General features: G+C 35.1%; 3 protein-coding genes across 4 annotated transcripts in view; 1 reads left to right on the top strand and 2 right to left on the bottom strand.

The window, feature by feature from the left end:
• Positions 1–22,035, bottom strand: part of LOC127838537 (protein O-mannosyl-transferase 1-like) — a 55,099-nt gene extending 33,064 nt beyond the window's left edge. The window contains exons 1-10 of the mRNA XM_052366346.1: positions 21,977–22,035; positions 17,336–17,420; positions 16,859–16,974; positions 15,380–15,483; positions 14,831–14,881; positions 11,755–11,901; positions 10,518–10,626; positions 8,503–8,568; positions 7,818–7,911; positions 6,414–6,569 (exon numbers count right to left, since the gene is read on the bottom strand). Of these exons, the coding sequence (XP_052222306.1) occupies positions 6,414–6,569; positions 7,818–7,911; positions 8,503–8,568; positions 10,518–10,626; positions 11,755–11,901; positions 14,831–14,881; positions 15,380–15,483; positions 16,859–16,974; positions 17,336–17,398 (906 nt within the window). The 5' untranslated portion in view covers positions 17,399–17,420; positions 21,977–22,035. The remainder of the gene's footprint in view (positions 1–6,413; positions 6,570–7,817; positions 7,912–8,502; positions 8,569–10,517; positions 10,627–11,754; positions 11,902–14,830; positions 14,882–15,379; positions 15,484–16,858; positions 16,975–17,335; positions 17,421–21,976) is intronic.
• On the top strand, positions 133–5,765 carry LOC127838542 (uncharacterized). Its single transcript, XM_052366361.1, has 2 exons — positions 133–496; positions 1,629–5,765. Exons 1-2 carry the CDS (start codon positions 168–170, stop codon positions 2,551–2,553), a joined length of 1,254 nt encoding a protein of 417 aa, XP_052222321.1. The 5' UTR covers positions 133–167; the 3' UTR covers positions 2,554–5,765.
• Positions 22,036–24,453: 2,418 nt separating the features above from the next.
• Positions 24,454–27,964, bottom strand: part of LOC127840131 (DNA (cytosine-5)-methyltransferase 1-like) — a 66,586-nt gene continuing 63,075 nt past the window's right edge. For both annotated transcript variants that reach the window (XM_052368604.1, XM_052368606.1), the window contains exons 33-35: positions 26,419–26,659; positions 26,133–26,249; positions 24,454–25,486 (exon numbers count right to left, since the gene is read on the bottom strand). In XM_052368604.1, coding sequence (XP_052224564.1) covers positions 25,322–25,486; positions 26,133–26,249; positions 26,419–26,659 — 523 coding nt within the window. In that variant the 3' untranslated portion in view covers positions 24,454–25,321. The remainder of the gene's footprint in view (positions 25,487–26,132; positions 26,250–26,418; positions 26,660–27,964) is intronic.

Genomic DNA, 27,964 nt, shown 5'->3' with positions numbered 1-27,964 from the left:
GTTTATAGTTTAATATGTTTGCTTATCAACCAATTGATAAGGGTACTAGTAACATTTTAAGTAGGACACGATACAGTCACATGACCCAATATCGCCTGACCTGGGTTACCACAATTGATTTTCAATCTTGAAGTAAACAACGAAAGAATTTATCAATAGTGACAAAAATGGCTCCCAATATGGAGAGTTCAATTCAAAGAGGATCAGACTTATTATTTGACTTTTCTTGTTTTACCTGTAAGGAAAATGACAGAAACACAGAGGCTGAAATTTACTGTGAGGACTGTTCTAAATTGTACTGTAGTAAATGTGAGGAACATCATAACTATCTTTACAAGAAGCATACCATTTTGAGCAAGCAAAACATCAGCCAGTGGCCGGAGACCGATGTGAATGAACTAGAGCAATGTCAGGAGCACATGAGAGAAAAACTAACAGGATTCTGTGAGGACCACAGTCAGCTTATATGTCATGTCTGCCATATCAACAATCATCAGTAAGTATAAGTGCACTCTTAATCAAGATTTTTTGCACACATCTCAACCAACTTTTGACCAGCCTTCATATTTCTTCGAACGTTACACAAGAGGGCCCTGAAGGATCTTGGACGGTATACTTTTTATTTCATTTCAAGTATGACAAATAACTTGCCATCTTCCAAAAATTCAAATAAAATGTTTACAAAACAAGGGGGATAAAAAAGCCCTGGGTCCATCACCTCATATTTAGGTACCATAGTAACGCATACACACGGAATACTAGAAACATGTTAGCATGTCAGCATAGATTTTAAAGGCTATGCATTGACAAAAGCATAACATGTATCCAACGTGAAGCCATTGAAAAGTTATCATACATTTATCAATAGTAACATTTATCAAAATCATAACAAAAGATGTTTGGGAAACAATAACTAGTATGTTCCCAACTTGAAGCCATTGAAAAGATGTCATACATAAGTATTGTTCTAAAATCATGTGACCATGACCCTTGACTTTACGACCTCAAACTAGTTAGTGGTCTTCTCTTGCTTTCAATTAAATATTACAGAAAGTTGCAAAATCATAGGTCAAAACATTCTTAAAGATATTGTGGGGAAAAAATTTGATGTCACAAGCCAGTGTGACCTTGAACTTCAACTTGTTGACCACAAAATTCATATGCAAATTTGTTTCCTCTCTAGTAACCATTCTAATAATTTGCATACTTGTAGGTCAAATCATAAAAAAAAATAGCATACAGAAAAAAAACATATATGGACAGCCTATATACTGTCCTATACATCAATATACCCACACTTTTAAACTGAATGGCCATAAATTATTAATTCTATGGCCACTTATAATTTAAAATTGATAACCCCCCCTCCCCCCCCACACACAAATATCCTATGTACAATTGTGTGTAAGTAAAATATCATTCTTTGTGCCATTCTGGTCTGGTTTACATTGTTATAATATGTATGTTGGAATTTCATTTCCCATTCTAACATTAAAAAATACAGCAAAATATTAGTTTTTTAATATATTTCACGTGACAAATATAATATGATTAAACATTATTTTTCTAAGAATATAAACAATTCTTGACAAACACATCCATGTGTTTAAATGGGTTTGTTTTTGCAGGAAATGCAGTCATGTGTTACTTATAGCTGACAAAGTGAAAGACCTCTATCAAAAAGGAGACCTCAAGCAGTTGTCAGCAACTGTTGAAACACAACTCCAGCAATTGATTAGTAAGAAAGATGACTTTGAGGAAAATATGAAGTCTCTTGAGAAATCTTACAATAAAACTCTGGAGGAAATCAATGCTTTACGAAACACAATTAATGATTCTTTGAATCAACTTGAGAAGAATACCAAGAAGGAGCTGGACACATTACGGGCCTCCATGAGGACGTCTATTCAATCTGACATCGAAAACTGCACTAAGTCCATCAAAAGTATAACATCCTTGAAAGAAGATTGGCTCAAAAGAGAATATAAAAGTGAAGCAATGAGTTTTATCAATTATAGAAAATGCCTTGACCAGTCCCTCAAGGTAGAAACAGCTTTAACAGTAATGGCAACAAACAATGAGAGAGGACTGAAATTCAATTCTGATACAATCATCAAACACACAATGTCCACTCTCTCAGGATTGGGACAAATACTAAGCACAGTCAAACAATCACAAACGGCTGAAAATACAACACAGAACACAGGCGTCTCAAAGAACAAACCTAAAGCATCCACACAGTCTAACACTAGAAACCAAAGAACTCCGGGATTCATTGCAAAAAAGTCCAATAGAGGATTCATTTCAACTGGAGAGTATAGAGCTGGAACCCGTACAAGTGATCAAGGGTGTGATCCCGTATCAAGTTCATCACACCAGCTGGTCCCGAGATATCAACTTAATGCGGTAATCAAGCCTGTTCCAATCATGAAAGTGACAAGTAGTATGAAGTACAGAGTGAGGATAAAGAGTGATTCAAGTTTATTCGAGAGCAATATAACAGGTATATGTGAGACAGCTGCTGGAGAACTCATATTAAAATTGACCGCATGAAAGATAAAGTAAAGCTGATGGATCTGACCTACAATGTGGTGGCCCACTATGACTTGCGCTATACATGCGCCATGTGCAACATTGACTCCAGTCTGGTGGCTGTAACTAATTTTACTAGTAATGTCTACTTCATCAGAGTGACTGATGGTCAGCTGGTAGAGAAGAGGATGATGAATCTTCAACATGCCTGCTGGGGTATTGCACATTGCCAGGGTAATCTGTACATTACAGATGGTACAGCTCTGTATCACTATACTGTGTATGGAAGACTCATGTTGGACAGAGATGGGAGGGAGAGACTGGCAGAGGTGATCACACAAAAGGATGGAGTGTCTTTCCCGACAGCTGTCCACTACAGTAAGCGCACAGGCTCACTCATTGTGGAATAGGGTATGCTACTGACATAAAAGGCAGAGTGATTCTTGGAGTAGGATGATATTCATTTATAACAGTTTACACATTTAAATATACTGTTGTCATGGAAAACAGTGTTACAGTTTTGTATACACTGTATATTATGTTGGAAACAAGAGCTGTCTCCGTCTGAAGACATATGCCCCCGTAAAACGCTTTTTTGAAACCTAATTTTGAAACCTAAACGCGGACTTTGAGTCAATTTGGCTGATTATGTAACTTGATGTAGATCTGCCATGTAGTTTCGTAATGATCAGATGACAATTACTTGAGTAATTGAGCGGAAACGCAATTTTTTTATGATTCAAGGGCTGTAACTCACAAGTGCCTGGTAAATTTGGCTGATAATCAAACTTCACCTAAATTTATTGCTTTAAAACATTTTATGAAGTTTGGTGAATATCTGCTGACAATTGCTTGACTTATTGAACAGAAACGAGAAAAACCACAATTTTTCTATGATTCAAGGGCCGTAACTCAGGAGTGTCTTGGTCAATTTGGCTGATTATCAAACTTGGCCTAGATCTTATGACCTTACACATTTTCATGACGTGTGGCGAAGATCCTATGACATTTGCTGGAGTTATTGAGCAGAAACGAGAAAAAAAGCAATTTTTTGATGATTCAAGAGTCGTAACTAAGGAGTGTCTGGGTCAATTTTGCCGATTATCAAACTTGACCGAGATGTTATTGCCTTACACATTTTCATGAAGTGTGGCGAAGATCCTATGACATTTGCTCGAGTAATTGAGCGGAAACGAGAAAAAACCCAATTTTACAATAATTCAAGGGCCGTAACTCAAGAGTGTCTAAGTCAATTTGTCTGATTATCGAACTTGACCTAGATGTTATTGCCTTACACATTTTCATGAAGTTTTGTGAAGATCTCATGACAATTGCTTGACTTATTGAGCGGAAACTTATCCGGAAGGGAAGACTAACTAACTAACGGACGGTGCGATTTTAATATTCCCCAAGATCCTATGTTCTTGGAGCATAAAAAGACAATATTCCATGTATTTAACTAATACTTACCATGAAACTGATACCTACCATACTGATATTTAAATATGACCAAATATTATTTGCAAAAATATAACTAATAAGTTTAATTAAAACTTGTTTTGAAAGGATTACTGTATATGAACATATCAGAATGATTAAATTAAATGGATTTTGTTTGAGATAATTAGTTGACTTATTGTTTATAAATAGTACATTATGCTACTGTAAATAATCTACATTGAATTTAAGGAGAACTATATCTAATAATAATAAACAATTTTATTCATGGAAATAAAGATAATAAAACAGTGGCTGTCAGATGTTATGTTTATCATTGTATATTATGATCTTACTTTTCACAGCAGATTTTAGGTTTTATATTTAATTTGGTGGGACCAGGCTTTCAATGTAAATCAATATAGAAGACGTTTGGTGGTAAAGTAATTCAATGAATCGATGTATAAAAATGTTGTAGGTTGTAGAGAAATCTTGCTTTCAAAGCTATTCATTTTGTATAATCAAGAAGTTTGTTGATTGGAAAAGTATGTATTAATACTCAAATGACAACAGTTCTTGACAGTTTCAGGTAATTGGCAGAATGCAAATACATGGCTTTGGTCACATACCAAACATATTAGAAAAATATGTTGTCACAAATGAAATACTAAACTTAAACCATATCGGATAAAAAGATAATTAAATTAATACTTGAGTAACTAAATGGTTTACATCCCTATCAAGAAGCAACAAAGTAGCTAACTAGCAAGGTAATCCATTCTTTTTAACATATCATTGTACATGTATATAAATTTAGAAATATTTCTTAATAGTCTAGTGTTATTACTGGAAATCATAGATGTGAACTTGTTGACAGTGTATAAGGATTTGTTAACTTTATGTTACATACATGTTGTTTCAAATGCATAATCTTTTCTGTAATAATCAAATTTTCTTTACAAATTTGTCATATCAGACCATGACTAGAAGTATTGATCTCAAAGTTGTTGTTTCAGTTTTGAATAATGGTGTGTTAAGTTAACGTTTTCATACAATATGTAGCTACAGCAATATATAGCTACAGCGTAAATTGTCAATAAGGTTTTTGATAGCTTTTGTCAAGCATAGTTTTAAATTTATGTTAGCCAACACATTATCTGAGATATCCTTATCATTCATTGATATTTCAAGTGAGGTCGGAAAATTAATAATTTTGCAACATTTTTTAAGAGCCCACTTTTTACCGATAACAGATAATGGGAAACTGCCTAGTTTGCCTTAGAAGACTGTGTTTGAAGTCTGTTGGGGGACACCTTATATATCTTTAAAGAATTTGAGATGTTAATTTGTCAATCTCATTAATTTAATTGACCCTCCTAATTTTGCAACCATATTTTATTTAAAGCATAACTAATGAGTCAAAAAGTAACAAATTAGTTTTTACATCGAGTTTTACTCTTCTTTATATGAACAGACATTAAATTTGATACATGTGTACTGGTAAGTAAATTGTCAATAATCTCAATGTTTTCATTGTTCAATGACTAAGAAAAATTATATGTAGTTTTCCTTTTTTAAATACACATACTTTTGTATTTTTAACATTTATTTTTAGACCCTATTTTCAAGAGTAACTATTTGAGCAATTCAACTGGGCTTGTAAACTTGAAGAACCTGTTTTAAATAGCACTATATCATCAGAAAACAATTACATATGCACATCTATCTTTATCTTAACATGTGAGCTTCTCAAAACCTACACTTTCATTTATATCATTTATAAACAGAATAAACAGAAGAGACGAAAGAGGCTCCTCTTGTTTGACCCCTAATCAAATATCAAAGTATTTTGATAAGAAATTGTTATCAGTATCTTATAAGACAGGATTTGATATTTTAATAGACTTACTTCAGTACATGAAACATCTTACTACTTTCACCAAACTGAACTAATTTTACCCACAATGCATCATGAATGACCATGTTGAATGCTTCTTCATAATCAATAAAAGCGCAATGGTTTGCTAATACTTGCTTACAAAGGTTTTCAATTATAGTGGGATACAAAAAATAAATCAGCTGCACTTTGATAATCCCTCATTTCAAATTATGCTTTCATATATGTTCACTTTTTTCACCACTTATAGATGTGATAATAAAGGATTAATGATAATATTTTAGATATTATAGAATCTATATTATACATTTAAGAATGATTAAACTACCTACATATTGTCTAAATAAACAGTCTCGCCATGTTTCATCAGGATTGAGTCATAAATGTGGCCTCTGAAGTGGTAATGGGGTTTTCCTAGTGAGCTAGTTTTGGTTATTGCAAATTTTCTCATGAAATAAAGTCAAAATCAGGATTAAGATCAAGTCCAACATCAGGGAACACCTATCTTGTACTGTTTCCAAAGGGCAAAACCTCTTGGTAAACCTACCTCAAGACTGGCCTGGAATGCGCTGGTCATCACATTGTCATGGGGACCAGCCTTGGTCAGTATGCTCAGGTGAACATAGAAGATGTATATGTAGATAAGGCAAGGAACCATCACCAGGGTGACCACTCGGGCAAGAAAGTGCATTAACAGCTGCAACTGAAATGTATGATGGATAACAAATAGTAGGGAATTCTCTTGATAAAGAATTTTGGAGTAAATACTCAAGTAAAATTTGGAAAATGCAAATTAAAAATAGAAGTGGCATTTTTAGTTATCATTTAGTCTTGACAGAAACCATGCTTGATTTTTATGTCTTACCCAATTATTTAAGCTCTACTGCATTGAAAGCCTACGGCTTATTGAAACACTCTTGTTTCCTGGGTAGAGCCAGTACTTGGTGTCCTCGAGGGAGATCTTAAGTAACCTCTCACTATGAGGGTAGAAGCAACGACCACCGATCACTAGACCGACTTCATATCCACTAAGCCATGGCTCTTGATAAGAGTTAAGGAGTGAACACTCCTGTCAAATTTGGAAAATATGCTTTAAAAGCAGAAATTTTGATTTCTGGTACACATTTAAAATCTTGAAAGAAATAATCCTTGATTTTGATGTTCAACCAGGCTGTTTTAAATAGAAAAATACTAACATTGCTCATTATATTCTAGTCAACATAGACCATAGAGAAATAGCAATTACTTGATTTGGTTATTGTACATCTTTAATCAATTTAAGTAAATATATATATTTACTGTTTTTATCTTTTATGTCTAAATACCCCTTTCTTGTTCAATTTAGAGAGCATCAATTGTCTGTATCTCAATATTTATCAAGATTGCTGCTAACATAATTACAAATGTGTTCCAAGCATCTTGCAAATCCATTAATAATCACAAAGCAATTTTTGTTTTCTGCAAGAACAGAAGTTAAATTGGTACTCACAAATTAAATTGAAATACCAATGAATTAATTAAATGTGGATGAAATTTCAATTGTAGCTTAAGAAAAACAAGATGTGAGTTTGTTAGAAACACTATGTCCCCTTCTGCGCCTCTTTGAAGCTATATATTTGACATTTGACCTTGAAGGATGACCTTAACCTTTCACCACTCAAAATGTGCAGCTCCATGAGATACACATGCATGACAAATATTAAGTTGCTATCTTCAATATTGCAAAAATTATGGCAAAATGTTAAAGTTGGAGCAAACAAACACACAAACCAACCAACAGACACGGCAAAAACAATATGTCCCCCACTATAGTGGTGGGGGACATACAAATTACTGGCAATTTACTTGTCAGTTCAGCATAATTAAAGAATATTCTGTTTTAATAATGTTGAATTTCTTTTGTTAAACATCTTGACTACTAAACTTCTGAAATATGCTGTCCGATACTTACATCTGTGACAGTGAAGTCTGCAATTTTCTTCCAGTAGTCTTTACACACAATGTACAGTACAAGGACCACTGTGAAAGCACCCACATACTTCGTACTGAAAATAGTCAATTTTAGAGCTGTTACTTCAAGTTAGTTTTCAAAAATTAAACAGTTTTTTAAATGCTCAAGCATGTTTAGATTCCCGTTAGGGCTATGCAAAAATGAGGGGCTAGGAGCACAGATTACATATAGGACATGTGTAGGATTAAAGATCATTATTATTTGTATTAGCAAGTAATCAAAGTAATTCATATTTTCATCCTTAGTGGAGCAAAGCGCAAAAATATATTTATTTTCTATGATTAAAGTTGATTAAAAATCCACAAACATCCAAACTAACAAATTTTGTTTTAAGTTTATCATAAGCAAATACTGATAACATTTTAAAATTTTCATTGAAAATTGACCAGGAATTTAAAAACATTAAGACGTCAGAAGAATGACATCAATTCACAAAATTATTGACCTGCATTATTGACAATCTGTTTCACTTCTTAAATTAAATTGGGAAACCAGGAAAAAGTAGTTACAGTGAAATAACAGTGTTGTGGTTGTTCACTAATTTGAAAATTGAATTATCCATTATTAATCTCCGATAATTCCTAACAAAGTAGAGCATAAATAATCAGTACCTTCCAAGACTCACCTGACTGCAAAGGTGAATGAGACTCCGGTAAAACACAGCCAGAACCACCACTGTAGGGAAAACTCCCTAAAAGACACAGATATGCACATGTTATACCTTTACCCCTTATATATGATTTTTGGCCCATTTGTAGTCGCTTAGAAAGTTAAATTTAATTTAAGACTTTTCTTACTAAATTCAAATTTTAAAGACTTCATTTCAAACCCTGAGATACTGATGAGCAGCAAACAGCATAAAACCTGAACAGACTGCGAGTAACTCGCAGGCTGTTCCGGTTGTATGCTGGTTGCAAAAGCCGTTTTCATTTTGCTTCTGATGGGAAAACGGTTAAATATGCAAGCTGTGAATACAAAAATACAGAATCTGATTAATCAGTACATCAAAAATTTGAAATAGGTAAACAATCAAAGCTGAGGTGTTAATATGGTGCTAAGTGCAACACACAATAAAAGAATGCATTAATTTAGCTTGGCAACTTTTCCATAAAATTTTACATCAGGATTTGTTACAGTCTTTGGCAACTACATGCAATCATTTAATAACCAGTATATGTTCACTGAACACTTGAAACAAATACTGGTAGTAAATAATAATAATAATACTTCGTAATTACTTTACACTCAGCAAAATTTCCTTTACAAGCATACTACTTGAATAATGAAAAAAAAAGCTTTCATTTAAACCCTTCTGGGATATTGACCTCATAGCTTTTTTCCTTACATAGTGGGACTGTTATTAGGTGCCATTAAAACATTCTTATCATGCAATTCTCCCCCCCCCCAAGTCTTGAACTGATCCCCCTCAGTCTTGAACTGATCCCCCCAAGTCTTGAACTGATTCCCCCAAGTCTTGAGCTGATCCCCCCCCGCAGTCTTGAACTGATCCCCCCCAATTCTTGAACTGATCCCCCCCAGTCTTGAACTGATCCCCCCCAGTCTTGAACTGATCCCCCCCCCCAGTTTTGAACTGATCCCCCCCAGTCTTGAACTAATCCCCCCAGTCTTGAACTGATCCCCCCAGTCTTGGACTGATCCCCCCAGTCTTGAACTGACCCCCCCCCCAGTCTTGAACTGATCCCCCCCCCCAGTCTTGAACTGATCCCCCCCCCCAGTCTTGAACTGATCTTTCCCAGGCTTTGCAATATTTTCCAAGAAATCCCCCAAAATGACAAAATTGTTAAGATGGGTTTAGGATGTCTAATCCCCAAGAAATGAAAAAGGCTTTAACCTCTGCAGTAATAAACAACAATGCAAGTGAAACTGCAGTACAAAGAGTAGAATAGTTGGACATTCCTTAACAATGGCCTAAAGACATTTCTTGAGTTATACTGAAGCTAATACCTGTGGGAAAGATTCCTGAACTTGAGTACCCCCAAAAGGGCATACCTGTGGGAAAGATTCCTGAACTTGAGTACCCCCAGAAGGGCATACCTGTGGGAAAGATTCCTGAACTTGAGTACCCCCAGAAGGGTAAACCTGTGGGAAAAATTCCTGAACTTGAGAACCCCCAGCAGGGCATACCTGTGGGAAAGATTCCTGAACTTGAGTACCCCCAGAAGGGCATACCTGTGGGAAAGATTCCTGAACTTGAGTACCCCCAGCAGGGCATACCCGTGGGAAAGATTCCTAAACTTGAGTACCCCCAGCAGGGCTTACCCGTGGGAAAGGTTCCTGAACTTGAGTACCCCCAGCAGGGCATACCTGTGGGAAAGATTCCTGAACTTGAGTACCCCCAGCAGGGCATACCTGTGGGAAAGATTCCTGAACTTGAGTACCCCCAGAAGGGCATACCTGTGGGAAAGATTCCTGAACTTGAGTACCCCCAGCAGGGCATACCTGTGGGAAAGATTCCTGAACTTGAGTACCCCCAGCAGGGCATACCTGTGGGAAATATTCCTGAACTTGAGTACCCCCAGCAGGGCATACCTGTGGGAAATATTCCTGAACTTGAGTACCCCCAGCAGGGCATACCTGTGGGAAAGATTCCTGAACTTGAGTAACCCCAGAAGGGCATACCTGTGGGAAAGATTCCTGAACTTGAGTAGCCCCAGAAGGGCACAACACATGAAGCACAGCAGTATTCCTTCCAGGAGGACAAACCGCGACTGCACCAGCAGGGCATTATCTGGGAAATAAGGAGGAACAAAAGATATATAATGCAGTTCTTAGCATCAAAATTTTAACACACTTTTTCCTATATTTTTTCAGAGTAGTAACAAATAAATACTCTTCTTTCTTAAAATCTACCCCTCAGACACCCCAAACTGCTCTTACCAGAAAATACTTAAATAGTCATAGGCTTTCAACGCAACCAAACTTACATGTTAGTGTATAGCTTTAACCCTTTCACACTCAAAAGCACATTGAAAATGGCTATGAGCAAACAGCATAAAACCAGAACAGCCTGGGAGTGACTCGCAGTCTGTTCAGGTTTTATACTGTTTGCTGCTCATCAGTATCTTAGGGTTGGAAATGAAGCCTTTAAAACTTGAATCTAGTAAGAAAGGTCTTAAAGGGACTACAAATGCATAAAAATTGGTATCTAAGTGGTAAAAGGTTATACTAAACTATTGGGCGGCAAAAAAGGGTTTCCAGAGATTCAGAGAGTTTTCACTACTAATAATACTGCTTCTTACCAAAAAATGATAAATATTCATGGGCTTTCAAAGTTCCAAACTAAAGTAAATAGGTTTAAACGGTTGTTTGTAAAGACAGGATTACCGAGAGTCTAATCATACCAAGCAGTATTAAGGCCCTGACAGACACATCAGAAACAAGAGTTCATCAGAGTAGTAACAGATACCTACTGATCTAAACAAGAGCACGGCATAACGGGTGCCACGCTCGGCTGCGAAAGCTTGAGGTCACAGTGACCTTTGACCTAGTGACCCAAAAACAGGTGTGGTGTGTAGAACTCATCAAGGTGCATCTACATATGAAGTTTCAAAGTAGTAGGTGGAAGGACTTTGATTTTAGAGCCAATATAAAGGTTTCAGCACGACGCCTACGGCGGACGGCTGACGACACGACGAGCTGGCTATGACAATACCTCGGGTTTTCTCCAAAAACAGCGAAGCTAAAAAACTACCACAAAGACACCATGCACTGCTTCTTACCATAATTTTTTTATTAGAAATAGGAGGCTTTTTATGCAACCCAACTACAGTAAATGTGTTTAACAAAATCAATTTGACAGTTAAAACATGTTTCCAGAGATTCAGAGATTTGGCATACAAGTGGAGACTAATCCTACCAAGGAGTATGAAGGCCCCTGCAAGCAGTGCGGCCCAGCGAGACAGCCCCATCTCCACAGCGATCTGGTACACAAGGGGCACCACCAGACTGCCACACACAGCGGGAACCAGACGCAACTCCTTCACTGGGAAACCAGCAGGGTAGTCTGACGGAAATAGACATTACATATTTGAAAATGAACAGAATGATATTCATGATAATGGGTAGTCTGAGATAATAGGATAAATGGGTAGTCTGAGATAATAGGATAAATGGGTAGTCTGAGATAATAGGATAAATGGGTAGTCTGAGATAAAAGAACAATTGAGTAATCTGAGAAAAACAAGAGATGTGTTTGTCAGAAACACAATGCCCCCTAATGTGCCGCTTTTTGCTCTTTTTTTACCTTTGACCTTGAAGGATGACCTTGACCTTTCACCTCTAAAAAATGTGCAGCTCCATGAGATACACATGCATGCAAAATATGAAGTTGCTATGTTGAATATTTAAAAAGTTATTGCAAAACTTTAATGTAAGGTTAAAGTTTGTTTTTGTGTTTTTTTTACCTTTGACCTTGAAGGATGACATTGACCTTTCACCACTCAAAATGTGCAGCTCCATGAGATACACATGCATGCCAAATATCAAGTTGCTATGTTCAATATTTCAAAAGTTATTCCAAAACTTTAATGTAAGGTTAAAGTTTTGATGACAGAATGACGGAATGACAGACAGACAGGCCAAAAACAATATACCCCTCAATCTTTCGATCCGAGGGCATAAAAACAAGAGTGCAAAACTGTCACAAGATATGCCCGTTTGAAGGTTTTGGACAACTTGATAACTTTACCTTGACCCATATTTGAACTTGTCAGACCTACATATCATCTAGTCACACTTTCTGACCAAAGTTAGTGAGGATTGGGTGAAAACTACTTCAATTAGAGAGCAGACACCATGCTAAATGCTTGAAATGCACCAATTTACCTTGTGAGCTAGTTTTTGACCTGGAATGACCCATATTTGAACATGACCTAGATATCATTTAGACACAACTTCTGACCAAATTTGGTGAAGATCGGATGAAAACTATTTTAATTAGAGAGCGGACACCATGCTAAATCCTTGAAATGCACTAAGTGACCCCACGACCTAGTTTTTGACCTGGCATGACCCATATACAAACTTGACCTAAATATTGTCTAGATACAACTTGTGACAAATTTTGGTGAAGATAGGATACAAACTACTTCAATTAGAGAGCAGACACCATGCTAAATCCTTGAAATGCACTATGTGACCCCCGTGAGCTAGTTTTTGATCCGTCATGACCCATATTTAAACTTGACCTAGATATCATTAAGACACAACTTCTGACCAAATTTGTTGAAGATCGGATGAAAACTATTTCAATTAGAGTGCGGACACTACGCTTTATCCTTAGAATGCACTTAGTGACCCTGTGAGCTAGTTTTTGACCCGGCATGATCCATATTCGAACTTGACCTAGATATTGTCTAGAAACAACTTCAGACCAAGTTTGGTGAAGATCCGATGAGAACTTCTTCAATAAGAGAGCGGACACCATGCTAAATCCTTGAAATGCTGTAAGTGACCAGGCAAGACCCATATTCGAACTTGACCTAAATATTGTCTAGATACAACATCTGACCAAGTTTGGTGAAGATCAGATAAAAACTATTTGAATTAGAGAGCAGACACTGCTGTGGACGACGCCCGCCAAGGGTGAAACTATAATACTTCCCGTTTTGAAAAAAACGGTGTATAAAAAAGGGTAGTCTGAGATATAAGGATAAATGAGTAGTCTGATATAAAAGGATAAATGGGTAGTCTGAGATAAAAGAATAATTGTGTATTCTGAGAAAAAAAATAAATGGGTAGTCTGAGATAAAAAGCTAAATGAGTAGTCTGATATAAAAGGATATATAGATGGACTGAAATAAAAGGGTAAATGGATAGTCTGAGATAAAAGAATAAATGGGAGGTATCTTAAAAAAAAGATAAATTGGTATTCTGAGATAATAGGATAAATGGTTAGTCTGAGATAAAAGGATAAATGGATAGTCTGAGGTAACATGATAAATGGGTAGTCTGAGATAAAAAGGATAACTGGGTAGTGTGAAATAAAAAGGACAAATGGGTAGTCTGGGATAAAATGATAAATTGGTAGTCTGAGATAAAAGAATAAATCTGACATAAAAGGATAAATGGGTAGTCTGAGATATAAGTATAAAAGGGTAGTCTGAGATAAAGATAATTGGGTAGTCTGAGATAAAAGGAGAAGTGGATAGTCTGAGAAAAAGGGATAAATGGGTAGTCTGAGATATAAGGATACATGGGTAGTCTGAGATAAAAGGATAAATGGATAGTCTGAGAAAAGATAACAAATGGATTGTCTGAGATAAAATAATAAATTGGTAGTCTGAGATAAAATGATAAATGGATAGTCTAAGAAAAGATGATAAATGAATAGTCTGAGATAATAGGATAAATGGGAAGTCTGAAAAAAAGGATCAATGGATAGTACAATGGATGCGAAAAAAGTATAGAAGAGTAGTCTAAAATATAATTTAAGGTGAAATTAAGACAAACATAGTGGGAAGTCAGGATCAGTTGATAGCATAAGATAAGGTATAATTAGGTAGCCTGAGATAAATTGGAGGGTGAAATTAAGACAAAAATAGTGAATATTCAGGATCAATATGTTTGCGAAAAAACAACAACGAGCATTAAGAAATGCTATAATTTTCAGCTAATAAACAACAGTTAAACATGGTAAGAGTTTGATATAAAAGATAGTAGAATTTTAGATAAAACATGGCAGGAATTCACATTTGTGCAAAACGATAAGATAAAATCTTCCATACTTGTCACAGATAAACAGATGGGAAGGACAGATTAACGGCCACACACAACATTGCTTCAACATCAAAAAGCCGGAAGCATAAAATGTGAAAAAGAATATGCAAGTAATATCAACACCATTGTTATTTCAAATAAAAATAAATAATTGAAAGTACTGTTTATCAAACCTAAATGTCTAAATCTAAACATATTTGATAAGTTTATATCACCTGCACCAATTCTGTCAAAGCCAATATCCCCTTCAAAACCTGTGTAGCCACCTGAAGAGAAAAACAAGGAAGTATATACTTGAACCATACAATTATTTCATGGTATATTACTACACATATCATAACCCTTTAAAACTGTTATCTATTATGAAGGGTTTTTCATTTAATATGTTTTTTAAGGGACCACAAAACCAGTCAAATTGCGTATCTGAGTGATAAAGGGTTAATACATTTGAAAACATGACTTTCCCCAGCTGAGAGGCAATGTTTAAGTCGTGTTCTAAGAAACTGGGCTAAATGCATGTGCGTAAAGTGTCGTCCCAGATTAGCCTGTGCAGTCCACACAGGCTTATCAGGGACGACACTTTCCGCTTTTATTATATGTTCAGTTTCAAGGAATTCCCTCCTTACCGAAAATTAAGTTAAGCGGAAAGTGTCGTCCCTGATTAGCCTGTGCGGACTGCACAGGCTAATCTGGGATGACACTTTACGCACATGCATTAAGCCCAGTTTTCTCAGAACGCGACTCATTTTTACAGTAGCTTCTACCTGTCAGTGCCAGCAACATCGTCCCGAATGGTGGATGGCCATCAAAGAAGAATATCCTCTTCAGGTACATGGAGATAAATTTGGAGAAGTGCAACTCATCAAAACTGAAACAAAAGATATTATTAACATGTATTTATTTATTCAAATCTGATAAATTAAACTAAATCTAAAAATGTATTTTTATCTTTATGTGAGATTAAAATGAATTAACATTTTAACAGTAACCATTAGTGTATTTAATAATCAATTGAATGTATTTTAAATGTAGAAATTACTTGATTTCATGACCAAAATCTCCAAAGTTGGTCAAAAGGTGCTGTCAATATACATGTATGTCTACATGTATTACCTTAGAAAATCCAAAACTAAAAAAGTTGGCATTTACAAACATGTTTGCATGCAAATTTGCTAAAAAGCCATATTCTAGCAATACAAACATACAATATTACAAACAAATTACTATTCACAGAACAACTATAGGAATATTAAAAACAGCACATATACATTTCAACCCAATATTTCTCACAAATATTTTATTAAATAACAAACTGTCAGACATCATTATGTGGATTGGCTAATATACACAAATATAAAATAAAAATAATTGTTTAACCATTTATTGCAAAATACCCTATGCATGAACATTACTTGGTTCTACAAAACTACACTTTTCGATAGATCCTGTAATGTAAATAACTATAAGTATAAAATCTGTTTTAATAAAAAGGATAAAAAACAGCTTAATGAAAGAAAAAAAGTAACCCTATGATGACAAGGGGTTTTAATGCATGTGCGTTAACCCTTAAAGCGCTGGAGCTGAATTTTAAAGGCCTTTGCAAACAGTTTGGATCCAGATGAGACGCCACATAACGTGGCGTCTCATCAGGATCCAAACTGTTTGCTATTCTGATAGTATTCTTTGAAAAAAATCGAAGAAAATACTAATTTTAGAAATTCTGCAGACGACATTTTAGCAGACGACAAATTTCCCAGCATGCAAAGGGTTAAATGTCGTCCCAGAATAACCAGTGCAGTCCACACAGGCTAATCTGGGACGCCACTTTCCGGGTAAACTGGATTTTTGCTCAGAAGAGACTTCCTTTAAACAAAAAAATATCATTAAAGCGGAAAGTGTCCTCGGTGATTAGCCTGTGCAGACTGCACAGGGTTAATCTGGAATGACATTTTATGTAAATGCTTAAAAAAAACTTGGAGTGAGACTCAAATAGATAAGTGCACTGGAAAATTAACTCTTTCAGTGCTGGAACCGAATTTTGAAGGCCTTAGCAAACAGTACGGATCCATTTGAGATGCCACAAAACGTGGCGTCTCATCAGGATCCAAACTGTTTGCTATTCTGATAGTATTCTTTGAAAAGAATCGAAGAAAACAATAATTTTAGAAATTCAGCAGGCAACATTTTAGCAGACGACAAATTTCCCAGCATGCAAAGGGTTAAGGCAAAGGCTGTTTACTCACACGACTGCCCTTGGAACCCCCAGCTGCCAGGTCCTGGTCATAAGGGCCACCACAAACAATCCCAGCTGCATAAGGTCCACTTCAAACCTCACTGAGAATGGCGCCTTCTTGAATTCCTGAATCCAAACAAAAGTATTATAAGCTGTGCACTGAAAAAAAGATTGTATTTTATGTAAAAGTTAAATTTAAATTCAATAACAAATGTGTTCAGTTTCTGATTCGAAATGCACCTCAGACGGATGCCTCTACAACTCTTAGTTGTGAAAACGAACACATGTTTGCCTTCACATATTTCCAGTCATATAATTCTTACGTGTTAAAAATCTGTTTTATGATCATCTCTATCTTAATACAAGCTAATAATGGAGTTTAATAAAAAACAATACATTATATGGAAGACACAGTAATTGATTTCTTTCACAAACAGAACAATTGATTGCAATAATGATTAAAAACAGACCGAACTTGAAGCATTACCTTTCCCATTGTGGTTTCTTTTATTGGCGTCCTTTGCTGCTCTTCTGTTGTTTCTTCAGCCATTGTTCAACTTTTTGGCCAGTTCCTGCAATTATGTTGAATTTATGTTATAACAAAACCTAAAAGAAACTGCTAAAAAACATGTGTCTCCCAAGATTTAACAGTTTAACAATAACATACAGGCCCGTACCCAGGCACTGGGCCCAGGGGCCCAGGCCCCCCAGCTGGCTGTCGAGTTATGATTTTTTTAATATTAGGCCTTCTGCAAATTTTTCTCACATGAAAGAGCCACAGAACACTTCCCTGCAATACAAATGCGCAGATGTGTTTTATAGCTTCTGATACACTAAGGTATTACTGCTAATTTACTCGCCTGTGGAGATAAGCCCCCAGGCTATGTTTTCTTATGGGTTATGGAGGTTTCGGTAAATGACAAGTTCGGTAAATTGATTTACATAGTACATGCCGTGGAGGTTTCGGTAAATTGGTATAAATAGGGATTATCGCACCTTTTGTCCATAAGCGTGTACATTAATTGAGTTGTTTGGCACTAATTAAATTATCTGTTTAAATGTACGGAGTTGATTTTATCAATTTAGAGATGTTTGCAAAGTGTTAATATTAATTATCCAGGCTTGCAACCTATTAATATTCTAATCAAGAGAGATAAATTATATATTAAAAGTTTATCTTTAGGTCATGATCGTTTTGTATTTTATACATGTTTTTAAACAATTAGTTAAACCTTAATTAAAACGTATCAGATAAAAAAAATATAATAATGTGGCTCTTACAAGAGGTGGCCTCCACGTGGCAAGAGCTGGGCAACATATTCATTATGTTGGCAAACTACCTCATGTTTATATAATGAGAAATTTTCGGTGGTTTAAAATACTTAGATCAAATATGTTTGTTTCTTATATAAATAAATTTCTCGCTTCTTTTTCCTACAATTAGGTCAGCACATAAGGTATTATTCTTATGACATGATATGTTCAAATATGTCCTATATATATATATCACATTTAATTGAACTGTGTCATAAATCGATCTCATTTTTATTAGAAATTAAATTAAATTAAATCAGCATGCGGAAAATCTGAATGATAATAATGTGTCGTATTAATATTGTACTGTGTCATAAATGTATCTTATTAATATGTGACTACTCCCTCATTTTTTTTTAAATGACATGAAATATTCAAATATGTCATATATATATATATATATATATATATATATATATATATATATATATATATATATATATATATATATATATATATATATATATATATTGTATCCATGTTTTACTTGTTGCTTATTTATAATATATGTTAAATAAAACGGATTACAAAGTCAATCAGTTATTATTTTTTTATTCAACGGATTTGTTCAGGCTAAAAATGATATCAGTTATTTTGGCCGTAAAACCCATTGTTCCAGTACAGTAGCCAGGTGCCTGTGTATTAAGTTGATAAGATAGTGATCATCACAGCAGCTTGCTATTACACAGTGTATTCATTCTGCTGGCGTTGTGTTAGATGTCATTTTTATCAGTTTTCAATTATGTGTATCTCTTCGCTTAACTCAACGTTCAATGGCACGCGCACTTAACATAATTATAAAACATAACACGTGTCATTATAATCAGGGTTGGCATATTGACCGGTCTATTGAGTATTGACCGGGCCGGCGGTCAATACCCGGTTAAAACCGGTCAATACTGGTCATTACTGGTCTTTACTGGTCAATACTGGTCGATTGAAAATTGTAGCATTTAAACATCACAAAGGAGCCATTTTATATTAAATGAATAATTATTCTGTAATTGATAAACTCTTTTCTGAGTTATTTATTGTAAAAAAAATCTTAAAAGCTGTAAAAGTTACTTCTTTATTATTTATGGAAACAGCCACAAATACATAAGGACTAAGGCAATACCTTTATCTCAGTGTATCACATCTGCTACTAAAGTATTATTACTATTGTAGGTACCATAGTATTTCACTTATCTATTGATACATTTATTTGATAAGCAGATGGACAAACAGAACTCTTGTGTATTCTAGGGTAATAAATCTGGCCTCTAAGCCTTAATTGGTAATAAAATGCATGCAGTGTTATGTCTCTGATATTGACAATTAAGCAAATCTGCCCTTAGGCTATTTCATATCACTCACACAAAAGGAGATTGCATTGTACTTAATAGTTACTTTTAACTTGTTTCCTTTCTGTATTAAGAGGGTTTTTTCCCTTTCATATTTAAAAGTTCAATTGGTATTCAAATGAATAAACAATCAAAGTTCTTGATTTTGCCAAAAAATAATGTTTTCTAATTGTGGGTCTACTCTTCTTTTAAATTATTTTTTCTTTTAATAATTATTTCTTAATATGTTTTTTATTTTTATATCAATGGAAAATGAAAGATTTTTTCACTATTTTGTTTAAAAAGTATTTAAAGAAATCAATGCAAAAATACATGACAAGTAAGGATCATGTCAAAAAGGTGCCATTTAAGGCCCTATCATCAGTTTTGGGTACCCTAACCTGTATAGGTGAGAAGACTGTTAGAAGACTGTAGGGACAGTGGGGCATGAGGAACAACTCATACACAGTAATTGACAGGTTCAGGTTCTTGTTGAATCAAGCACAGAATTATCTGAGCATTCATAATTCATTACAATTTTTAAAAAAGTTCAATCGACCAGAAAAATCCAATTGACCAACTTTGACTAATTTGCAAATTTTGAGAGATTGGCCTACAAATTGCATGAACAGGTATAAAATAGTGGGTATTAATAGCTTAAGACATTGTTGGCAACATGTCTGTTTAATTTATATTATCAATATTGTTTAATTAGGCATGGAATATAAATCAAAATTGGGGGTAAAGTTCAATCGACCAGTATTGACCAGTAATGACCACTTCGGGAGTATTGACCGGGGCGGTTTTAACCGGTTAAAACCGGCGGTTAAAACCGGGGGTGGTCGATTGGTGCCAACCCTGATTATAATACTTTTTATTAATTACGTACACGTATTAGATTTTATATATTGTTTTTTTCTTGTATTTTTCTCAACCAGAAAGAAATAATAAAACATGTAATATAAAATTCAACATTTGGCTCTTACAAGAGGTGGCCTCCACGTGGCAAGAGCTTTGGTTTCATATTCATTATGTTGGCAAACTTCCCCATGTTTTATATTGAGAAATTGAGTGTTTATCGGTGGTCTAAAATACTATTGCACTTTATATTTAAACTGAAATCATTTTTATTAAATCATATTTTACAAGAAACTTTTTTAAATATCATTCAACTTAATTGAAGATCTTACATTGATTCCGCCATAAATCATTATTTATTATTACTATTATGTTATTTAAATAAAAGCACCAATTATAAAAAAACAACAGTATTGCGTTATTTAAATCGTAAATTTACCTACAATTTCCTAACAGAATTCGTTTTTCAGAGGTAGCTCATTAATTTCCTTTAATTCTTTACAGTAGGCATAGCATTAATTACTCAACTCAAAATTAATCCACAGTTTGCAAATAAATGTCCCTAATGTTATTGTAAGCCAATAATAGGTGTCATTAACACCTCATTGTAGGTATACCACTTCTATAAAAACCAATTTACCGAACCCTCCACGGCATTTACTATATAAATCAATTTACTGAACTTGTCATTTACCGAAACCTCCAGCACCCTTTTCTTATCACCTTGTACACACATCCCCGATCTGTCAATTACCCGTTCAGCTCAATGCTTCATCTATCTGACATATAACCATAATAGTATTTTCTCTTTGAATTCAACCTCATCTAGTCATACTTAGTTTATGATACATTTCTGTGAAAACTGTGTTGTAGATGATAACAATTTTATAATCAATTTACTTTGAAACTTTAGAGGAGGTTTGAATTCAAAGAGAAAATACCATTTGGCTATATATATGTCAGTTACTGACATATAGCCATAACAGTATTTTCTCTTTGAAATCAAACATCTAGTCATACTTTATGTTACATTTCTTAATAAAGGTTTTTGATTTTCAGAGGTTGCTTTTCCTTCTTCATAAACATCTTACATTTCTGAAATCTAAAGCTTTAAACATGTGTGTGAATTTCACACCAATGGTTAAAGCTTTTGACATCAGAAAGGTGCTGATTTACTTGTAATATAGTATATAGACCATCAATTTATAGCACAAAACAACCTGTTTGATACGCATTAAAATTCACCTTGAACAGTACCTAATAAAAAAAATCTATTTGGGAGGGGCAACCCCTCCCGCACCCTCCCTGTTTGGGACCCCCCAGTCAAAATTTCCTGTGTACCGCCCTGACATATTATAAACTATATGTATATTGTTTTTAAATTTGTAAACCCTACATACAGCAAAACCTTAAGAAAATGTTTCTATGCTTCTAATCGAGAATTAGTATGGGTGTGTCCAATTGTCCGAATTATGCTTTCCGAAATTATTGACTATTTGGACACTTTATTTTTAAATAATAATTTCAATACAAATATGACATATTTCAATGGGAAAAAGAACCATTTCTATTTAACACGCATAACTTTTAATGTTGTCTGTCTTAAAAAATCAGAGTAGCTATGGACACGTCACCTGAATTATCTTAAACTGCATCAATTTTTTGTTGTTGTTTCTTAAACTGCCCGTACAAGTAGGTTACAAACAACTTAAATATACTAATCCATTTCTGTGTGCAGAAATAAACATCAAATCACATTACATTACCGTATTGATGCATATCATACTAAATGAGTCAAAGCATTATCTCATTTAAGCAATCAAATTTAAACTGTGAAACTAAAAACTAGTTCTATTAAAAATTAATGATATATAGACAGCTCTCTACACACTTATGTGAAACTAACAAAATATCAAACCACTCTTTGTGAAAACATGTAGACTGGGACACGTGTTTTAAAGCATGCAGTGCAAAGAGAATATCAAGACTTATTTTAGAGCTGATCTTCTTTACCGTATTCCAGATAATTTTTTGGAAAAAAAACAACCTTAATAATGGAGTACAAACCCAGTTGATAAATTTCAAATCTTTCATTGCTTGCAGTTAAGCAATTATTGTTCTATTTCCCAAAGTGAAGATCCAGATTACAACTTTAAAGCGATCGTTTCATAAACCTTTAACTCTTTCAGTGCTGGAACCGAATTTGTTAGGCCTTTGCAAACAATTTGGATCCAGATGAGATGCCACAGAAAATGGCGTCTCACCAGGATCCAAACTGTTTGCTATTCTGATAGTATTCTTTGGAAAAAAATCGAAGAAAATGCTAATTTTAGAAATTCAGCAGACAACATTTTAGCAGACCACAAATTACCCAGCATGAAAATGGTAAGAGGTGTTTCCCTGATTCTTTAAGATATGACATAGCAAACATAACGTAGTGCCTTTTTGGTAGTGAGTTTCAGCACTGTTACCCTCTAATGACAGATTGCCAAATCTTTATTATACATTTCAAATATAATTATAGTCAGACAAAATCATTGGCATGCATGAGGTCTGTCCAAAGTACCAGGTTTATGGTAAAATGAGTTATTTATAATGTTAAATGTTTTACTGGATTCCAATCTCCTCTACGGCTCATTCAAATACTAGATACCGGTAGCGCCTCACTTCAGGTAAGTTCAGTTTCTCTCAGTGCCTTTAAAACAAGAGTTCTGTGGTCGGAGACATATGCCCCCCAAACAGGGCTTTGAACTAGTGACCCAAATTTCAATAGGGTCATCTACTGTCCAAACCAATGCACATCTAAAGTATCTAGCCAATATGTGACTTTGTTGAAGAGTTATTGATTGGAAAGGATTTCCCCACTTATTGTGACAGTGACCTTGACCAAAGTAACCCCCGATTTCAACAGGGGTCATCTACTGTCCAAGTCCAATGCAAATGGGATGTATCAAGCCAATCTGTCTATTTGTTGACAAATTATTGATCGGTAATGATTTTCACACTTATTGTGACAATGACTATGCCCTAGTAACCCCGATTTCAATAGGGGTCATCTACTGTCCATGGCCAATACACATGTGAAGTATAAAGCCAATCGTTTAATTTGTTGTTAATTTATTGATCTGAAACAATTTCAACACTTATTGTGATAGTGACCTTGACCTTTGACCCCAATTTAGATAGGGGTCATATTCTGTAAAGGCCAATCCACATGTGAAGTATCAAACCAAGCGGTAAATTCATTGAGTTATTGATTGGAAACGATTTTCACAATTATTTTGATAGTGACCTTTGACATAGTGACCCCAATTTCAATAGGGGTCATCTGCTGTCCAAGGCAAATGCACATGTGAAGTATCAAGCCAATCGGTCAATTTGTTGACGAGTTATTAATCGGAAACAAACTAGTCTGCCGACAGACAGACAGACCGACATCCAGCAAAACAATATACCCGGAGAAGTCACTACTAAACAATATTCACCAGCATGAAATATAAGTAAAACTGGCATTTGCTATGTATTAACTTTTAGGAATTACAGCCAGCTGCATAACATAATAAGAAATAAACAATTCACAAGTTTTCAATTGACAAGTTTGTACATTTTAGCTGCATCCTAATTTTAGGGCCATATAGATCAATTGTTTATCTGTTCAGAAGATGGGAATGCCGTCGTATTTATTTTTAAAGCCTCTATAACCATGATATTCCATCTTAAATTCAATGCAGTTCTTCCCTCTAAAACTAACACTAACCCAGCCTACTAAATTGGAAGTTCATAGGTCTAAAAGTTCTGTTTTCTGTGAAGACGTATTTGATATAACGAGCCCCTGTGACCTTTACCTATCACTGGTAGTCACTTAAGCTTGTTTCTATCCTACTAAATTTCACCTTTAGTCCATAAAGCTTGTTTCTTTCCTCCTAAAGTTTACCTGTAATCCCTAAAGCGTGTTTCTTACCTCCTAAATTTTACCTAACAGCATTATCAATTAACTTGTCTGATCAAAGAAATCCTACAGTAGCATAATGGTCCATACATCAACTGAAGGACATACAAAGAAACATACTTCCATTTCTTCAAAGCGGGGCATAAACTTGAAACAACAATATTTAACTTGCAAATTTTAATATATAATGAATAATAGCACAAAATATAAGCACTCGCTGAATAGTGATTCAATCCATAGCACACATTTGATGGTATAATACAATCACATAAAGTTATTCTGTTTTATAAATAACATATATAGATTCTTAAAAAAATGTTCAATGATTTTTTTCCTATAGTAATACATGTGAATATGCAGTATAACCTAAATTACCATTAATAAGTTCCCAGTTTAAGATAAAAAATATCTCAAGGCTATGTATAAGATAACTAAATAGTAACTCTATACCTCACAAAATACATATGCTCATATGCCAAAATGTAGGTTGCACCTTTAACATTTTGACACAATACAGGTTTAAATCATTACGCACATGCATATGTTAATGCTTGACAATAATAAGGATATAGATACTGTCTAAATTTTAATCAAGGAACAATTTAAGTAGAACAGAATCATTTATGACTGACATATGGCAAATAATGAACACAATATATAAAATATATTAAATAATTGACATTAAAAATCTGTAATTAGACTAAACCAATCCGGAAAGTGTATATGGATATAAATACAAGTTAATTTATAACATTTTTCAAATTATTTTAGCATGAAAACTTTAACTGCAGCAAAAATTAATTATAATTGTGACAACACCATATTTTGCTAAATTACTGAGGTACTAGCTTTGTGGTGTGTAATGGTATGAAGCATGATTTATTGCATTTCAGTTTTACAAAATTCCATCAAAAACATTTACACAAGTCAAGTTCACAAACTGTTCGGACACATTGAACCGTAATTGATTCAAATTTTTCAACCTTAGACAAAAATTCATTTAATTCACAATTTCCATGCATTCTTCAATTTAAGACCTAGATGGCTCATCTTCCATCTTGTCTTCAGGTTCCTCAGCCTTCTGCTCAACTTTCGTTTCTGTGCTGGGTTTCTCGTCTGTTGTCCTGGCTAGCAGACACTTCTTGATCTCAAGACCAATAGCTCTTGCCATGGGAGGTGGTACAGCATTGCCAACCTAGTGGAACAATGACATAAACACATCGTATTGGTTAATATCTCATAATTGTATAACTCCTGATAGGCAGCGGTTTCATTGCGACTTGAGAGGGGGAACAAACCTTTTTTCTGCCTATGCACCAATAACCATCAAACTATTTATAAGTTTACAAAATATAGTGAACCTAAAATATTCATTTTAAATCATCTGTGTAGTTCAACCTAAATGAATTCCTTGATAGTCCCATTTTCACTAATAACCAGCAATTGTTTTCACTATTACAAGAAATAGTGCACATACATTTTCCTTCAAAGTTTACTTTCAAATCATCTCCATATTTCAACCTAAATTAATCGCCTGACAGGGCCTTTTTGGCTTATGAAGCATTGACCCTTCATCACTTCGATACATTTTTTGACGCATTTGTAGTCCCTCAAAAAGTTACATTTAATTAAAAACATCTCTTACTAGAAGTTTTAAGGGCTTCATTTCAAACCCTTCGATTCTGATCAGCAGCAAACAGTGTAAAACCTGAACAGACTGCCAGTTACTTGCAGGCTGTTCTGGTTTTATGCTGTTTGCACATAGCCATTTTCACTTTGACTCTGATTGGGAAAGGGTTAAGAAGACGAGAACCCTCAAGCTCCTGCGACTGATGACTCACCTGTCTATGCCTGTCAAGGATGGTCCCAAAGAACCGGTAGGTGTCCGGGAATCCCTGGGAGCGCGCACACTCTCTAACGCTGACCACTCGGTGCTGCTCAGGGTGAAGTACTCTCCCCTGAAATTGAATAGACTTTGTAATGTGCGTTATCGCAATAAATTCATTGGTACACAAGTGCTTTTTTCTCCTAAACATTTTCAGAATGTGGCCGAGTCCTTTTGCATTGGGAAAAATCTTGCTGTTCTGACTCAAATCTGGAAATTATTGTTGTGTCCCCATCTCTCACCTGCTTGCCCATGGGTTCCGGGTTGGTGACTGTGGTGCTGAAGAACCCGTCCATTTCCAGCCGCCCATACAACCCAGCCCAGTGGTTGTGACGGTTCCCTGTATGTGGCAGACACCAGGGGATCAGCGTGTTGAACTGACGGTCCATTGGATCGCATGGCTTGCCCTCAGCGCACGAGCAGACACCGCGCAGGCTGTCATTGTCACTCTTGCCATTCTTCTTGTCATGGTGCGTGTATTGCCTGTAATAATGGATAATTAACAAGAGCACCGCCTTGCGGGTGCAGACCGCTCATCTATTTTCTTTTTAAAGGTGAAGGGACTCTCATTTTCAATCACAAAGGAGGGAGGAGTGGAGTGAAGAGGGGTGTATAGTGTGGGGTTGTGGACATTTATTACATTATCTTCCAAAAAAGCGAAAAAAAAAAAAAAAAAAAAAAAAATCGGGGGGGGGGGGTATAGTGTGAGGGTGTGGTGATAATTTGTGAGATGATCTTAAAAAAAAAAAAAAAAAAAAAAAAAAAAAATCAAAAAAAAAATTTGGGGGGGGGGTGGGGGGGGTGGGGTGGGGGTATAGTGTGAGGGTGTGGTGGTCATTTGTGAGATGATCTTATAAAAAAAAAAAAAAAAAAAAAAAAATTGGGGGGGGGGGGGGAGGGGGGGAGGGGGGGGAGGGCACGGGGGATGGTTTGGGTGAAGTCTATTGTGGTATGTCAGGTAAGAGTAGTTTCATCAAAGTATCAATCAAATCTAATCATAAATAAAGAAGTTATGGCAATTTTAGCAAAATTTAATAATTTGACCTTGAGAGTCAAGGTCATTCAAAGGTCAAAGTAAAATTCAAGTTGCCAGGTACAGTAACCTCATGATAGCATGTAAGTATTTGAAGTTTGAAAGCAATAGCCTTGATACTTCGAGTGGATCGAAACACAAAATTTAACCATATATTAAAAGTTACTAAGTCAAAAAAGGGCCATAATTCCGTAACAATGACAACCAGAGTTATGCAACTTGTCCTTTTACTGTACCCTTATGATAGTTTGTGAGTGTTCCAAGTATGAAAGCAATATCTATGATACTTTAGGGGTAAAGTGACCAAAACATAAATCTTAACCAAATTTTCAATTTTCTAAGTATAAAGGGCCCATAATTCCGTCCAAATGCCAGTCAGAGTTACATAACTTTGCCTGCACCGTCCCCTTATGATAGTTCATAAATCTTGCAAGTATGAAAGCAATAGCTTTGATACTGTAGGAATAAAGTGGACCTAAACACAAAACTTAATCAAATTTTCAATTTTCTAAGTATAAAAAGGGCACATAATTCTGTCAAAATGCCAGTCAGAGTTACATTACTTTGCCTGCACAGTCCCCTTATGATAGTTAGTAAGTGTTGCAAGTATGAAAGCAATAGCTTTGATGCTTAAGGAATAAAATGGACCTAAACACAAAACTTAACCAAAATTGTCAATTTTCTAAGTATAAAAAGGGCACATAATTCTGTCAAAATGCATGCCAGAGTTATCTAACTTTGCCTGCCCAGTCCCC

Source organism: Dreissena polymorpha, chromosome 7, assembly GCF_020536995.1.
Source record: "Dreissena polymorpha isolate Duluth1 chromosome 7, UMN_Dpol_1.0, whole genome shotgun sequence".
NCBI classification, from domain to species: domain Eukaryota; kingdom Metazoa; phylum Mollusca; class Bivalvia; order Myida; family Dreissenidae; genus Dreissena; species Dreissena polymorpha.
This window is presented reverse-complemented; position numbering and strand designations above follow the sequence as displayed.

What these genes read in the sequence shown, in the direction of transcription:
- LOC127838542 (XM_052366361.1), top strand. Translation starts at nt 168, where the DNA reads ATGGCTCCCAATATGGAGAGTTCAATTCAAAGAGGATCAGACTTATTA. An exon ending in TGCCATATCAACAATCATCA is followed by an intron (nt 497 to 1,628) that starts GTAAGTATAAGT and finishes TTGTTTTTGCAG; the next exon opens with GAAATGCAGTCATGTGTTAC.